The 16534-nt window shown below is 34.5% G+C and overlaps 2 protein-coding genes across 2 annotated transcripts in view; both read right to left on the minus strand.

Moving 5' to 3' along the window:
• The window catches only part of LOC144966977 (sodium/mannose cotransporter SLC5A10-like), a 66682-nt gene that overhangs the window by 21281 nt on the left and 28867 nt on the right, over positions 1–16534 (minus strand). Inside the window, exons 6-8 of the mRNA XM_078903672.1 lie at positions 4316–4420; positions 3258–3366; positions 17–97 (exon numbers count right to left, since the gene is read on the minus strand). Coding sequence (XP_078759798.1) covers positions 17–97; positions 3258–3366; positions 4316–4420 — 295 coding nt within the window. The remainder of the gene's footprint in view (positions 1–16; positions 98–3257; positions 3367–4315; positions 4421–16534) is intronic.
• Positions 4659–12424, minus strand: LOC144966868 (solute carrier family 5 member 4-like). Its single transcript, XM_078903573.1, has 6 exons — positions 12322–12424; positions 8457–8725; positions 7033–7101; positions 6146–6250; positions 5671–5730; positions 4659–4676 (listed from the first exon to the last, which is right to left on the minus strand). Exons 2-6 carry the CDS (start codon positions 8556–8558, stop codon positions 4659–4661), a joined length of 354 nt encoding a protein of 117 aa, XP_078759699.1. The 5' UTR covers positions 8559–8725; positions 12322–12424.

The following is a 16534-nucleotide window of genomic DNA, read 5'->3' on the forward strand; positions in this document are numbered from 1 at the left end:
TATGCTTCATACGCACCCATGGCCATAAGGATGACAGCACCTCCAATCATGATAAACGTTTGAATAAAATCAGTCCATATGACGGCAGTCAGGCCACCTGGAAATAAACACAAACGTCTCGTTGATGGTAGAAAGCTTTCTGAAGGGTGGGAGGTTTAAAGGTTTTGTACTTTTCGTCATGGAAGCCTCTTTAGTCTTATCTTTGTATGGTTGGAATTAAACGTTACACGTTGGTCACGTAAAGCCCAATGAAAATTAATATGTTGAAAAATTGTAGTTTTTTAACATGAAAATTAAATCATATTGAATCTACTATATCAGTGTGGCGTGAGATCAAGAAATAAAGACAATTAAAAAAACAGATGGAGCGGGACATTTTAAGGAGAGAACAAGATATCCCATCAGAAATGTACCTTTGAGAGGAGTCCTACGAGCCTCATTCAAGCCAAGAATACTCGCAAGGGGAGAAACATTCAATTGTCTACAATCTATATTAATAAAAGAAAGAGCACGTCTCTCTCTCTCTCTCTCTCTCTCTCTCTCTCTCTCTCTCTCACACACACACACACACACTGTGTTTGTGTGTGTGTGGGAGGGGGGGGGTGTCTGTGTGTGTTTCGGCTACACGGGAACCCAGACTACTATCCGCAATACTAATCAATTTTTATCCGTTTGATGCAAGACATCAATTTTTTTACAATTAAATTCGATTTTACAATGACCTTATAATTTTTTAAAAGTCAGTGTCATTCGATCCCTATAAGGCTCCATACACGCTCAGTTTTCAACCAGGGACGATCTGGGGAGAGGCACGGCTGACAAATCGTAGTGAAATCGCAATGTGTATGGCCAAATACCTGGGCGACGAGTGGAGGGACGGTCGGTCGGTCGCAAATCCCGCCTTGCTTATATTTTTTCGAGGCGATCGGCGATCGGGGCGTGGCAGTAAAAGAAAATACAATGTTTTTCCCAGATTTTCGCTGTTTCTCTAAAGGGAACTGTTTTACTCAAAGACAAAGTAACTTCCCTCTTTGATATCTACGGAAAATTCAACGAACTGAACTTACAGTTACAAGGTAATGACATCAACGCGATCCAACCAAAATCTGCTATATTCAGCTTCGTAGCAACTCTTCCTATTCACAGGCGCTCCCTGTATATTATTATTATTATTATTATTATTATTATTATTATTATTATTATTATTATTATTATTATTATTATTATTATTATTATTATTATTATTATTATTATTATTATTATTATTATTATTATTATTATATTATATATATTATTATTATTATTATTATTATTATTATTATTATTATTATTATTATTATATTATTATTATATTATTATTATTATTATTATTATTATTATATTATTATATTATATTATATATTATTATTATTATTATTATTATTATTATATATTATTATTATTATATATTATTATTATTATTATTATTATTATATTATTATTATTATTATTATTATTATTATATTATTATTATTATTATTATATTATTATTATTATTATTATTATTATTATTATTATTATTATTATTATTATTATTATTATTATTATTATATTATTATTATTATATTATTATTATTATTATTATTATTATTATTATTATTATTATTATTATTATTATTATTATTATTATTATTTATTATTATTATTATTATTATTATTATTATTATTATTATTATTATTATTATTATTATTATTATTATTATTATTATTATTATTATTATTATATATTATTATTATTATTATTATTATTATATTATTATTATTATTATTATTATTATTATTATTATTATTATTATTATTATATATTATATATTATTATTATTATTATTATTATTATTATTATTATTATTATTATTATTATTATTATTATTATATTATATTATTATTATTATTATATTATTATTATTATTATTATTATTATTATTATTATTATTATATTATTTATATTATTACTATTGTTATTTTATTATTATATTATTATTATTATTATTATTATTATTATTATTTATATAATTATTATTATTATTATTATTATATTATTATTATTATTATTATTATCATTATTATTATTATTATTATTATTATTATTATTATTATTATTATTATTTATATTATTACTATTATTATTATTATTACTTCTATTCGATAACTCAGAAAAATAAACTACGAGTATCAAAACCCATTGTTAATCATAATAATGATACAGGCTACTATATAGATTGAATGCGGCTGACGTCACACATATTGTTGTTTGCTTTATAAAAATAATATTTATCTTTGGATTGTAAAGCGCCTCTGAGCACATTGTGGATCTAGGCGCTATATAAGTTCATTCATTATTATTATTATTATTATTATTATTATATTATTATTATTATTATTATTATTATTATTATTATTATTATTATTATTATTATTATTATTATTTTATTATTATTTTATTATTATTATTATTATTATTATTATCATTATTATCATTGTCGTCTTTAGACAGAAAAACTATCACCATCAGCTTTCATCGACCTTTCAGCCGTCCGTTCAGAACAATACTGAACATTTTATTGAACTGTATTTTGGAAATGTACTTGACCTTTGTATCTTATTATGCTCCATACAATCTATATTATAATCGTCTTAGATATAGGGAATGAGATTAGCGGAGGAGTAGCGTCCCTTGATTGGACGTCACCCATAGTCTGTGACGTCACCGGCGGAAAAGTTATTAGAGAGAGAACGTCATGTTGGTTGTGCGCATGCGCCTCTCGTCCTCGCGGTCCGCGCACAACCAACATGACGTTCTCTCTCTAATAACTTTCCCGCCGGTGACGTCACAGACTATGGGTGACGTCCAATCAAGGGACGCTACTCTTCCGCTAATCTCATTCCCTATATTGAAAGATAGGTTTGCTGTACACTGACAAAACACATTTCTACCGTTTGACGAACAAACTTTGACTTCAAACTCGTTTGTGATCAATTGTCTTGATGAACCTGGCGTTCAAAATTCTATCTTAAAGTTGACATTTTGAATTTGAATCAAATTGGCGAGTGAAATTGTTGGTTCTAAAACTTTAAAACATTAAATCGCCCAAAACATTTCAAAAAAGTGTTTTTATATTGGGGGCAACTTTAATCAACCAATGATATTTGAAACAACAAAATGTTGTCCATAATTTGAAAACGGATTTTGTCAGTGTGAAGCAGAGAATCGTTTGTACCTCCAATCGTGAACAAGGCTGCGATGGCCAGGAGGATGATGATGGCCAAATACAGATTGAGTTCAGGCACGGCCTCTGTCATGAATACGGCTCCTGAATACAAATCAGCCTTGAAAGATAATAGAATTTGAGCGGGATTTAGTATTTTGGCCGTTTTGATTCAAAGTATTCATAAGATATTCTATATAATCTACCGTCTCAAACTGGTATGACGTCATCACATCGAGCTGCATTCCTGAAAGTTATTTCAAAGTTAAAATGGCTAGACATGTCAGTTTTTAAGATTAATATTTGTCACTTTAAGAAACGATATCTATTGTCATCAATGGAACAGTGACTAAGTTTCATACCTAGTACTATACATTCAAGGTTTAACATTTAAGCCCCCCCCCCCCCCACACTCCCATCCCCCCCCTCCCCCAACCCTCCCATCCCCCCCCCCCCCTCCCCAACCCCCGCCTCACCCGGACATAATTCCTGTTTGATGAGGTAGTTCAAATAATATGTGAAAATTTCGAATCCCATATTATTAGTATTAAACAATTGAATTTAAACACCATTACTAGACACATTAATTGCAGTTTAAATTTTGTACTCATCTTAGTTAGGGTCGAAGTTATTTACATTTGAAGAGAAGTTGGTACAAATTGTTTAGAATACAGTTACATTACATTGGTCCAGCAAATGCAAGTACGTCACTAAGCATTAACCAATCAGAATACTTCCTGTCCTTTCCCCCGTTTCATCCTCTTGATCAATATATATATATATATATATATATATATATATATATATATATTATATATATATATATATATATAATCCTGCACCCATTAATATGTTAACGACATGTTATGTCGTTTTCCAAAGTATTTCAATTTTGCATTTCAATGACAGGATGCCATACTCTGAAAAAACATGGTTTTTAAAAATGTTGGCCTTGGTGTAAAAATTGAGGGGTTATGATAAAATCATGGTCATTCTACTCCATCGATATTTTGGCCAAATGTTTCGAAACATGTGTTTTTTTGTCAGAGTAATCACTAAAAGGTACCTACCGAAATCTTGGTGAACACATAGAGAATCAAAGCCAGGACAGACAGGTAGATCCGAATACGTGATCCACCAAATCTCTTTCTCAGATACTCCGGCATTGTAAATACCTGAAAAAGGCATAAATAATCAGTTATAAATGATATGAAATTGAATGTGAGCTTCAATTGTTTTTACAAGAACAGATCAAATGAATTTTTCGGGTTTCCCCTTTATCAACAAAACAGGATGAATGAAACACTGCAGATGAATGAGATACTGTGGTAGTGGCGTAGTTACAATGAATAAACAAACCATTGGTTGGCAGGAAATAGTATGCTACTTTGTGTAGCATAATATTAATCCATATTAATGAATATCACACCACTGAACAGGATAAAACACGTCCGTTTTTGTAGGTGTTTTGGTGGAAGAAAATCTATCGTTGAAAGGTGCATGTTTTTATAACACTTGCCCGTCCTGTTCGTTCCCATTTGGGTCTTTGTTTTGAAGATAGGATGGTGGAGCGTGTCTTCCGGGTGTTAACACTTAATTAATTTTAGATTGTCTGGTATTGGCGGAGTTTAAGCGATGAAGGTTGATTAGTGTTTGCTCTCATATTATAGGTGTGAAATTTGCATCCTTCGCTCGGGGAGAAATTGAAACATGGTGGTTGAAGTTGGCCAGTAAAATGCCATCTCGATATTTTTCACTTGTGACAATCATCATCATCATCATCATCATCATCATCATCATCATCATCATCATCATCATCATCAGCAGCAGCAGCAGCAGCAGCAGCAACTACATCATCATCATCATCATCATCAGCAACTACATCATCATCATCATCATCATCATCATCATCAGCAGCAGCAGCAGCAACTACATCATCATCATCATCAGCAGCAACTACATCATCATCATCATCATCATCATCATCATCATCATCAGCAGCAGCAGCAGCAGCAGCAACTACATCATCATCATCATCATCATCATCATCATCAGCAACTACATCATCATCATCATCATCATCATCATCAGCAGCAGCAGCAGCAGCAGCAACTACATCATCATCATCATCATCATCAGCAACTACATCATCATCATCATCATCATCATCATCATCATCATCATCATCAGCAGCAGCAGCAGCAACTACATCATCATCATCATCAGCAGCAACTACATCATCATCATCATCATCATCATCATCATCATCATCATCATCATCATCTCATGGGTCTTGTATGTATTATACTCAAATGTGCAGGATTTTATCCTAATTTCCCATACTAGACGGCGATACCTAATCTAGTCGGCCATCTTGCCATTTATCCTTTCAAGGACGTATATTATTATAAAAATGTATCCTTACCCCAGAGGCGATGTAAACTGGAACAAAGAACCAGCCTAGGACCATGAGAATAAAGATGGCCTGAAACAGAATATTGTCAATATTGTCATCTTTGAAATAAATCGAACCGAAAACATATTAATCGTGTTTTATATAGTGCCAACATTTTGACAATCACCATAATTTTAGATATCATTGTCATCAACAACGCAATCATCATCATCATCATCATCATCATCATCATCATCGTCGTCATCATCATCATCATCGTCATCATCATCATCATCATCATCATCATCATCATCATTACAATCATCATCCACAACAGCAACACCATTGAATAATTAGTTAATTGAATGTGAGTGTTTTTTTTTTTATTGTAACGTTTTATCATTTCCTGATTATGTTTTGTTTGGCTGTTACATATTATGTGCTTTAAGGGGGATTGCCTAGCCAATTAAAAAACCCCAAAACGCATAATTCCATGACTACGTACGTTGAGTTCAAAAACTGCGATTCCTAATCCACTGGAGGCGCCCGCCCCGGCCAGACCAATGAAATGACCAGATCCAATATTGCTGGCGAATAGCGAGGCACCAACCTGCATACAGAAATATAAGCCATTATGGTTTCTGATCTATAATTTATACATAAAGTGGCATTTAAACACATATTGTTGGTAAAGTTGAGTTCGTTATTTGATGTAGAGGTGTTATTGAAGGTAATGAGGTGGTGAGAGCTATTTTTGTAGTTGTTGTTCTTGGTGGTAGTGGCGGTGGTGGTGGCGGTGGCTGTGTAATTGTTGTTGTTGTGGTGGTGGTTGTAGTAGTGTTGGTGTTGGTGATGATGATGGTGGTGGGCTGGCCGTGGTGGTTGTGGTGGTGATAATGATGGTTATCAGTGAGTGAGTGAATGAGTGAGAGACTGATGTTGTGGTGGCGGTGGTGGTTGTGGTGTGATAATGATGGTTGTGGGTGAGTGGGTGAGTGAGTGAGTGAGTGAGTGAGAGACTGATGTTGTGGTGACGGTGGTGGTAGTGGCAGTGATGGTGACAATAGTTGAGGTGGTGATTATGATCAAGGATTTATTAGAAAGTAATGGATGACTAAGTAAGGGAGTGAGTGATGATGTGATGTCAGTATTGTGGTAGTAATGGCGATAAAGGGAATGAAAAGATGAAGATGAGGAGGAGGAGGATAATGATTATGATGATCGTCATTTTTTTGTATAACAATGATTAACAAATTTAGAATGTAAGCTCTAATTTGATTAATAAAGACAAAAATGGACGTTTTGGATTTGCCCCTTATCAGCAGGTGAATGGACGGTCAACTGGAAATAGAGTCGATAATAAAATGAATAACAAATGATATAATTACTCACAGGAATCCAATGCATGGACCGGCCGGCCAAAAAGTAGCCCCTTACAGATCCTCTGTTTCTGAACGATGACTAGAAGAGATAAGAATTGATTTGCAAACATTTTAGATTGAAAACGATTTGTTGATTGAGTGGAAGGTAAACACGATTAGAGTCCTATCATTTAACATTTATATACAGATATTCAAATTCATCTTACGTTCGTCTACCTTAAATGAAAAACATATGACTTTTTATTGTTTTAAGAAATAGTTAGGCATGTAATGATCAATATCAAACCCTATTCTAATATGGACATCATGTCCTAATGGAATGTCCAAAGTACAACAAGTTGAGAAGGAACTTCTGGCCTGACCCAACCCCATACTCAAAGAAGCTGTACGGAAGTGAGGACGACCTCAGGACCACTGTGGGCTTCATTCACCAGACCGGACTGACCATTTGACGTGACGGGAACGAAGAAGAAGAAGAAGAAGAAACCCTATTCTAATCCGAGTTGTTTTGATTGTTTTGATTTTTCTAAACATGAAATGAAGTGAGTAGAGAGATCCAAAAGACAACAGTGTGTAAAAACTCATGTAAAGTCACGTGATGTCAGACGAACACGGCACTCTCCCTCTGGCTGCTAGAGGGCACTCTGCAATCAACGCCAACACTCAAACACTCGATCATTCTCATGACCGGATGTGGTCATCGGAGGGACTTTTGGGATGCAATCCTCACATCTCAGTCATTGGCTATCTCTGTCACTGTCAGCTCATACAGCCTCAATCTTGTACATTCCTTGATGTTATCCAACCACATCTTCCTTTGTCTTCTTTGACCTTTGACACGACTGCCTTGCACAAGTCGAGCTGATGTCTTAACAATGCAAGTTTCCGTCTGTTAACGATTCCAAACAATGGTTCCTGTCTCTCTCTTCCCCCCCCCCCCCCATACTTATAAATAAATATAAACAATTTAAAATCATTTATGTACAGAAAAAATATAATTGTTGCATGATGACAATTTGTGTTGTAGATGTAGCAAGATGTTTTCGTTTTTCTATGAACACATTATCATCTACACATATCAGAGTATGATGAAGCTCTCGTTGCCCCCATCACCTCATACTGACAAAAAGATCAGATGCAACATGACTACTCTCATTTCAATTTATTTGAAATTAATTATCGTTTCCCACTGCAAGTATAAATGATAATTGGTTGTAATGATCCGAATTGCACACTCTTTAAATACATTGTAGTTTCCGTGTTCGATTTCAGACCGGCTAAATGTGTTATTCAGACCGGCTAAGATCGCATGAATGGTCTGTTCCCGAACGCTGCGTTATTGGACGTAGAAAATAAACATATTTATGTATCTTAACACATTTTATGGCCATCTTTCTTATTTTCTATCTCAATAATCCAAACAGTCGTTCTTACCAGCAACCCAACCGTAATGACGCTGATGAAATAAACGACGACCACAACCCAGTCTCCCGCCTCAAGAGTTGCTTGGTCAACGTCCAGTGGCGGTGACGTCATTATGATGAAATTGGAAAATTATCTTTCAATGGTTATGATGTTATAATTCTCTTCGAAGAGAGAGAAATCTCGACATACGTTTGTGAGTAGTTTTAACAAATCCAAACATGAAAGGACATAAGAAATCGTCAGTTTTTCGGTCACTTTCAGTTGACTGGTGCTTCCACCTGTGCGGATAGAAAGATAATAATAGGTAATTTAGAAATGGAGTCTTAAATTCTAAGTGATCTGGATAACGTTCTACAAGCAATTCATTTAAACTAAAAAAGCCATTCTTACTATATTCAATTCGAGCAATGTGGCCAAGGAAGCGAGAGGAATCCAAGCTTTTCAGGAAAAACTAGGAAAAGAAATTATTCGATACTTTTTTATTAGAACAGAGATGAACTAAGTCACACACACACACACACACATACACACACACATACACACACACACACACACACACACACACAAACATTATTTAAAAACGAAGTCACATAAAAACAAGATAAGCCATGACTCAATGATTGGGTGGGGGTTGGGGTGGGGGTGAGACGGCGTAGATGATAAGGTATTGCATTAAACCTGGGGCCGTTTTCATGAACGCAGACTAGCGCTTAGTCGGACTATCTCTGACTTTAGCCAAGGACTTGAAAACATTGGATTTCATGTTAACTGACTCAGCTAGTCCAGAACTAAAATCGGCACTTTCGGACTATGTTTTAGTCATTTGCCGAAGCAAAACTTCATGATTTAGTCCGTGTCTAGTTACTAGGTGACGCCATAACGTCAACAAGATAGCAGCTATTTTTAGATTAAGTGCTTCGGAGAGAAAATACGTCGGTTACGAATGACAGAGGCAAAAGTGTCTTGTCGCCCTGACACTGGCTTTAAAAAACTATAAGTGGAGATCGTCGACAGTATTCATTTTTGTGAGCAAAAATTGCTTTTAGCTGAATCTATGGGCTCGGACATGAGACTCTCAATTGGGGTGAACAAGACTGCGAAATCGAAGGGTTTGCGTCAAAAAAATTATTAGAAAGTATAGTGGAGACAAAAGTTATTCTGTTGACATTGCAATTGACTGAAATAATGTGATTAATCAGAACACATTTTCTCTTTTGTATAATTATTTGTTGTTTTGGTTCAATTTCTTTGAATTTCAATCTGGGTGTTCGATTGTCTCAATGAAACTGCCATTGTTCTAAATATAGAATTGACAGTCGACGATGGACATCATTGCAGTCTATAACAGTCGACAGTCAATACCACGTGTGTTACTAATTTCCAGTTTGGAAATCTTTTGCGTTGTAAGTATGAATTCGTGTCTATCTCTCCTGTCTCCATGTAGTTGAGACCAGTCCGTCTGGCAAGTGACTAGCTAATCCGATTTTTTAAAGACACTTGCTTCGCTTGGGCTTAACTCACTCAACCCTAACACCGACTATATCCGTAGTTTATTCGGTTACTTTTACCCTATGTCTATGTATTATATTTTTCTGAGACAAATTATAGGCGTAGTATTAAAGCTAATGTTTTTAGTGTTTACATAGAAATTATAGTTGGATTAAACTATTTATGTTCATGCTCATTTTTAATACTTTTTCTTCCAATTTTGAAAAGTAGCAAAACTCTCTAGGATTGAATGAGTTAAGACTTAAATCTCGTCCTGGTTCACCCTGGAAGACCTCTCTGCTGGCTTCTCAACTGAACTCTTTTTGTATATTTTGAGACACTGCGCTATGACTGTCCGTTCTTCATGCACAAACTCTCTTTGTTTTGTCAACCATCAAAATCAAAAACATTTTGTCTAAGTAAAATGGAGAAAGTTATGAAGGATGGCGATCACCCAATTCATAAATATATTAAGTTCTCCATGAGGAGCCGTCGCCTTATATCTATAAAAACAAAGACAACACGTCACATTAATTCATTTTTGCCACATGGTGTTCGAATTTTTAACGCAACTGTGATTTAAATTAAATACTATTTTTTTAATATTCACACACAAGTTTGGACTAAAGGCCAGAGGTATGGTCTATCTCAATTTATCAAAATAATATATAAAGTGTCGCTATTGATTCTTGGTTGTATATTTTTACATTTTGTGCATGTGCATATATACATATATATATATATATATATATATATATATATATATATATATATATATATATATATACATATATATATATATATACTGTCGCCATAAATTCTCAACTTTGTGTTTATACATTTTCATGCATGCCACGTCTGTAAACGAATTTCCATTTGTTTTGGATGAATAAAGTATATGGTCAAAGCTTATGTCCGCAACAGATTATTTTACTTCAATTAACATGTTTATTTTTCATCAACAAATTGAGCGAGACCTTCCGTATGTTCTTCGAGTTAGCTTAACTTGATATTGATATTTTAACCTTTTGTCAGACATTTTATTCAATTTGTCAATTTTATTAGTATTTTAAAAGATGTAGACAAATCTTCATTGGTTTATAAAAGTGTAAAATTGATTTCCTAATATGATAATTATTGCGGGGTTGGTTCTTCGCCTCCATTGTCGTTGAGGTATGAAATGCAGTGCAAGCAGTCCTGGGTTTGTTTTTATTACGACTAGGGTTATCTCGAGGTCTCTGGGGTTTTTTTTTCTGTTAGGTTTAGTTATCGGTCGTTGTAATGACCCTCCGGGGGAAGGGGGGGGGGGGCTTTTAGAGTATTATGCCATTAGTCCCAGTTACTCTTAATTCCTTTCCTTTTGTATCACCATTCCAGATATGATGGTCATTGGTTTATAAAAAGTTTCCCCCTCCCAACCCCCCCCCCCCCACTCAATTATAAAAAAAGTTTTCCCCTCCCAAAATCCCCACTAAATTATTTTTAAAAAGTCTCACCCCTCCCCCACTAAATTATATATAAAAAAGCCCCCCCCCCCCCCGCCCAAACCCCCTACTAAAACATTATATTAAAAAAGTTTCCCCTATCCCAAACCTCGTACTGATATATTTTTTAAAAGTCTCCCCCTTCCCCTCCCAAACCCCCTACTAAAACATTATAAAAACACTTTTCCCTCTCCCAAACCCACTGAAGAAGGGATTTTGGACCGAAACCGAAACGTTCATGTTTTTGTTTTCAACGAAACGTTAAGTACTGGATTTTTAAAATTTAGTACCATGAAGTTAGCCATCCTAGTACTGTTATAAATACGGTACTCGATACTGCTCTTGCAATAGATAGTATGCGCTTGGCTAAGAAGCTCATAACATTGCCATCCGGAAGTATAACGGACCAACGCACAAAACTGTGTGTATCCATGAACGTTTATAGTCAGGTTAATACATTTCAATAGCATTACTCATAAACGCGGATGGCAAAAAACAATAGCAAAGACCTGAGTGACGTCATCTTTGAACTATCTATACGTCAATCCACAATGGCGGCCGTGGATGATGAAAACAATGGTCGTATTGGGAAATTTTAAACTTTGACTAATCTATAAAGGTTTGTTCTATAGACTTTAACATGCTTCTATGTGATGACAAATTGGATAAATAAACGCCTGTGAAAGATCCACGGTGAAAATACAAATTGAAAGAAATGCTAGCGCAAAGAACTTTCGGAAGGTGTCCCCTAAAATCTGAGGTCCAAGTTCAGTAGACAAAATTTGATATAATGAGTTGATTTGAATAATACGATAGATATCGAATTGTGTATCAGGAGTAAGGGCGATGCCAATCCAAAAATCCTTTTTTGGAAGTTTTAAAATATAAAAAAAATGAAATACCTTCTGATGGAAAATGTATAAATATCGTTCCTTCCTTGAATTGTTGCGTTTACAAGTACAGCCATTAAATTCTGTAACTAGGCATATGACAGGAAGGTTTTTATTTAGTTGTGCTGATTCGTGTGAAATAAATAAAATGTGAAATTTTGACATTTAGCTGTGATTTGATGCGAATATTCAATATGCGAATATTGCAGCATTAAGTTTGAATAGGTAGATAGGTAGATAGTTAATATTGATGATTGTCTTCAGTTTAATCGGTAAAGACGAATGATGTAGACGTTTCCGGATTGCTATCTCACCCAACTGTATGGACGAGCAAAGAATGTAATATGAAAAGCTGGAGGTGTCTGGATGAGCCACTATTACGGAGAGTCAAATACAGGTAGTAAATACGGCTCATATAATATAAGAGGCAGGGCTTTGTGTTCTATATTTTACACGAGTCACGTTTTTCAAGTTATTTTACTCCCCATAATATGAAATGGAAGATCTGTACGAGTGTGTATGAAAAGTACAGGACAAAGCAAGAAATAAAAATAGACGGAAAAAAAAAACATCCCAAAAATCAGTCTACCTCGACTGGGGATCGAACCGCAGACCTTCTGATTGCCGGTCAGACTTGGCTACCATTACAGCACAGAGGCTCTAGATAGTTTGGACAATTTTAGTACCTATATTCCTTATCTGATGATATTGGTGAACTTGGATGATCCAAATGATGTTTTTATCCATTGTAAAAACAGAGAATACATGGGTCAGTTTAAATTCATAACAAAACTGTCCAAAAGTAAAAATCACTTCAAAACGCTAGTGACAGGGATCTCCATAGTTTCAAATAAGTAATTGATGAAAATGTTTTAATCTTTATATTTTTGATGACCATTGATGTAAATGATTTTAGTTTTGGTCATGGCAGGGAATTGGTGAAACGAATCTTTCGTTTCTTTTCTTTTTTTTTTCCACAAAATATTCGACGACCTTTGACCTAAGCAGTGCTTACTGTGATGAGTGATATTTTATGTTATGGTAGGCCTATGTTATATTTTGTTATGTTAGGATAAATAAACAAAACATAACGAGAAAGTCAGTTTTCTAAATAGAAGCACTGTTATTTTTTAATTTATTCTCTCTAATTAAACAAGAAAATTATGGTTTTTGGAAATGTCAAAATATAGGCACAAAAACAAAACAAAACAAAACAACTTGTCCAAACTATCTAGAGCCTCTGTGGTGTAATATATATTTACCTACTTACTTACTTACTTACTTACCTACTTACTTACTTACTTACTTACTTACTTACTTACTTACTTACTTACTTACTTACTTACTTACTACTTATTTACTTACTTACTTACTTACTTACTTACTTAATTACTTACTTACTTACTTACTTACTACTTATTAACTTACTTACTTACTACTTACTTACTTACTTACTTACTTACTTACTTACTTACTTACTTACCTACCTACTTACTTACTTACTTACTTACTTACTTACCTACTTACTTACTTACTTACTTACTTACTTACTTACTTTAGGCCTTTCGCTTCCTAATCATCCGATCGGAATAAGGAAGAAGAAGAAGAAGAAGAAGAAGAAGAAGAAGAAGAAGAAGAAGAAGAAGAAGAAGAAGAAGAAGAAGAAGAAGAAGAAGAAGAAGAAGAATATAAAATATTTATTCTGCACAAAAGAAAGAAAGTAGAGCGAGCGAGCGAGCGAGAGAGAGATAGAGAGAGAGAGAGAGAGAGAGAGAGAGAGACAGACAGACAGACAGACAGACAGACAGACAGACAGACAGACAGACAGGCTTTTAGTATGTCAACTAAATAACACCACGCTAACGTCTAATTCTTGTTTGTTTGTTTTTATGGGTATTACGGCGCTTGCAACACATTTAGGTCATATCAGCGCCAGTAAAAAAGGAAGAAAATTAGATAGTAAAAACAATATAGATGTACAATTAAAAGGACTTGGGGAAAAAGTAAGACAAAGGGGAATTGTTCTAGTAGGGAACAGATGTAGATTCCACGAGCACACCATCAATGCACTTAGTTTGAGATTACCTAAAAATCTCATCCAGACACAAGCACAAGATCCCACAAAGAAGAATACACTCAAATGTTTACAAATCATATGTTAAAGATAAACAAAATAACAGTACATAACAGAGAGATGATTTACAAGGAAAAAAATATCATCTCCCAAAGCTATAACTCTACATTCAACTGTTTCCCTCCCAGCCAAGAACTCCGGCCAGGGTCAGGAAAGACTTAGTAATCCCATTCCAAGACAATGACAGAAATCAATTATTTGAAAACAGATATAGGTGTAAAGAAGACACAGCAAGTACCTCCCTGCCCACAATGGGAGTCTCGTTCTTGCTTCATTCACCATGCTTCAACCACTCAGGAATACTTACGCTACAATTGGATTCAGTAGTCTGATGTCACGTCGCCCGGCAACGGTGGCCATCTTGGTTCTAAACAAAGAATTTGAATGATCAAATTTAGACGTTTATGTTTTTTCCCTTCTGGATTTGCTTTTATGCTCGCCGGAGAAATATTTCATACTGGCGTCCGCCATTGTTCCGATAGCTTAGAGCCAGTGTCACAACTAAGTTACCATGCGTCATTAGGAAGGAAGTGACGTTACGATTGTTGAAGAGTATTCCTACTACAGTTTGTTTCCAGTTTTCAACCTTCCTTTTCCTGACGAAGGGTTTGTATCCGAATCGTCCATTGTGTCTGTACCGTTCCAAGCCATTTGTTAGCTACTGTAAATTGTCAACAAAGTATTTACATTATTGAACGCACATTGAATTCCCGAGGTTATTTCCCATGGATAAGTAATGCTATATATAGAGGAAAATAAAAGTGATTACAAATTGCCAGAGTGGTTCTATAGCAAGTGTCATTGAAATGGGTCTTAGCTACCTGTGTGCTAATGTTCATGGTTTCAATCCGAATGTGCACGGTTTTAGCCTAATTCCCCCTACTACAATGAATATGAAGAAAATATATGTATTTACTCAGTTATTTCCCTTGTTTAACGGCAGTTATAGGGAAAATCCAAGGCCTTAAACCGAAATGTTATGATTGATTGCCAGAGTCGTTCTATAGCAGATGGGGGTTTGTTGTTTTTTGTTGTTGTTTTTTTTTTTTTTTTATTTGGGGGGGGGGGGTCTTGGTTCCCTGTATGCAAGTTTTCATGCTTTCAGCCCGAATAATCACGGTTTTAGCCTAATTTCCCCAAGAGCCAATAGTCTGATGTCACGTCTGCCCTGCAAGGGGTAGCGTGATTCTAAACAAAGAATATCGGTACTTTTTATTCTTCATGTTGGCAAGAACTTTTTCACATGTCATGTAATCAGAATGCATAAAAGTCAAAACATGATCAGATTTATATGTTTTTCTCCTCTGGATACTCTTTTATGCTCGTTGGAGACGTATTTCATAGGGCGTCCGCCATTGTTCCGATAGTTTAGAACCAGTAACTAAGTTACTATGCGTCATTACGAGGGAAGTGACGTCACTACTGTTGAAGCGTATTTCTAGACCATTAAGAACGAAAGGTCGCCATGGAAACGGCGTCATCTTGAGATTTAAAAATGATTTCAAATTTAGGTCAAAATCTATTTAATCAACAGAGCAAAAACAAAATCGTGAAAAGTAACGATTGATTTTGAAAAGAATAGACATTAGTGATATATATTTTATTAATATTATGGGGGGGGGGGGAAGGAGGTGATATTTTTATTTTTTTACACGGAAACTGCAAATATAACTTTGATTCAGATTATACAAAAATCTTATCTGATGAAAATGTGATTGAAATGAATAGGATTACATACAGGTATAAAAATAATTCTTTGCTAATTGGATGTATTTATAGATTACAAAATCATAACAAACCAAAAGGAAACAAAAAAAAATAAAACGAACAGAAAATACAAGATGGTTATTTGGATTGTATGTGGATTGTAAATACTTATTGTATAGAGGCATTTTCATAAGAAAGTAATAGCCGCATACATAAGTATTATATATAATATATACAAAGCGTACAAAACGTTAGATAAAGCTTTAAGATATAAAATACAACAACTGTGTATATAAATTCCGACAATTGCCTGATTTCGTCGGAGAGGATGATTCAAACCAAAGAACTTTTTTGCAAAGGTCAGAAAGTTCAACCAAGAAATTT

The sequence above is a fragment of the Berghia stephanieae genome, chromosome 3 (genome assembly GCF_034508935.2).
Source record: "Berghia stephanieae isolate SIO BIC M18660-M18661 chromosome 3, UCSD_Bste_1.3, whole genome shotgun sequence".
Taxonomy (NCBI): Eukaryota; Metazoa; Mollusca; class Gastropoda; order Nudibranchia; family Aeolidiidae; genus Berghia; species Berghia stephanieae.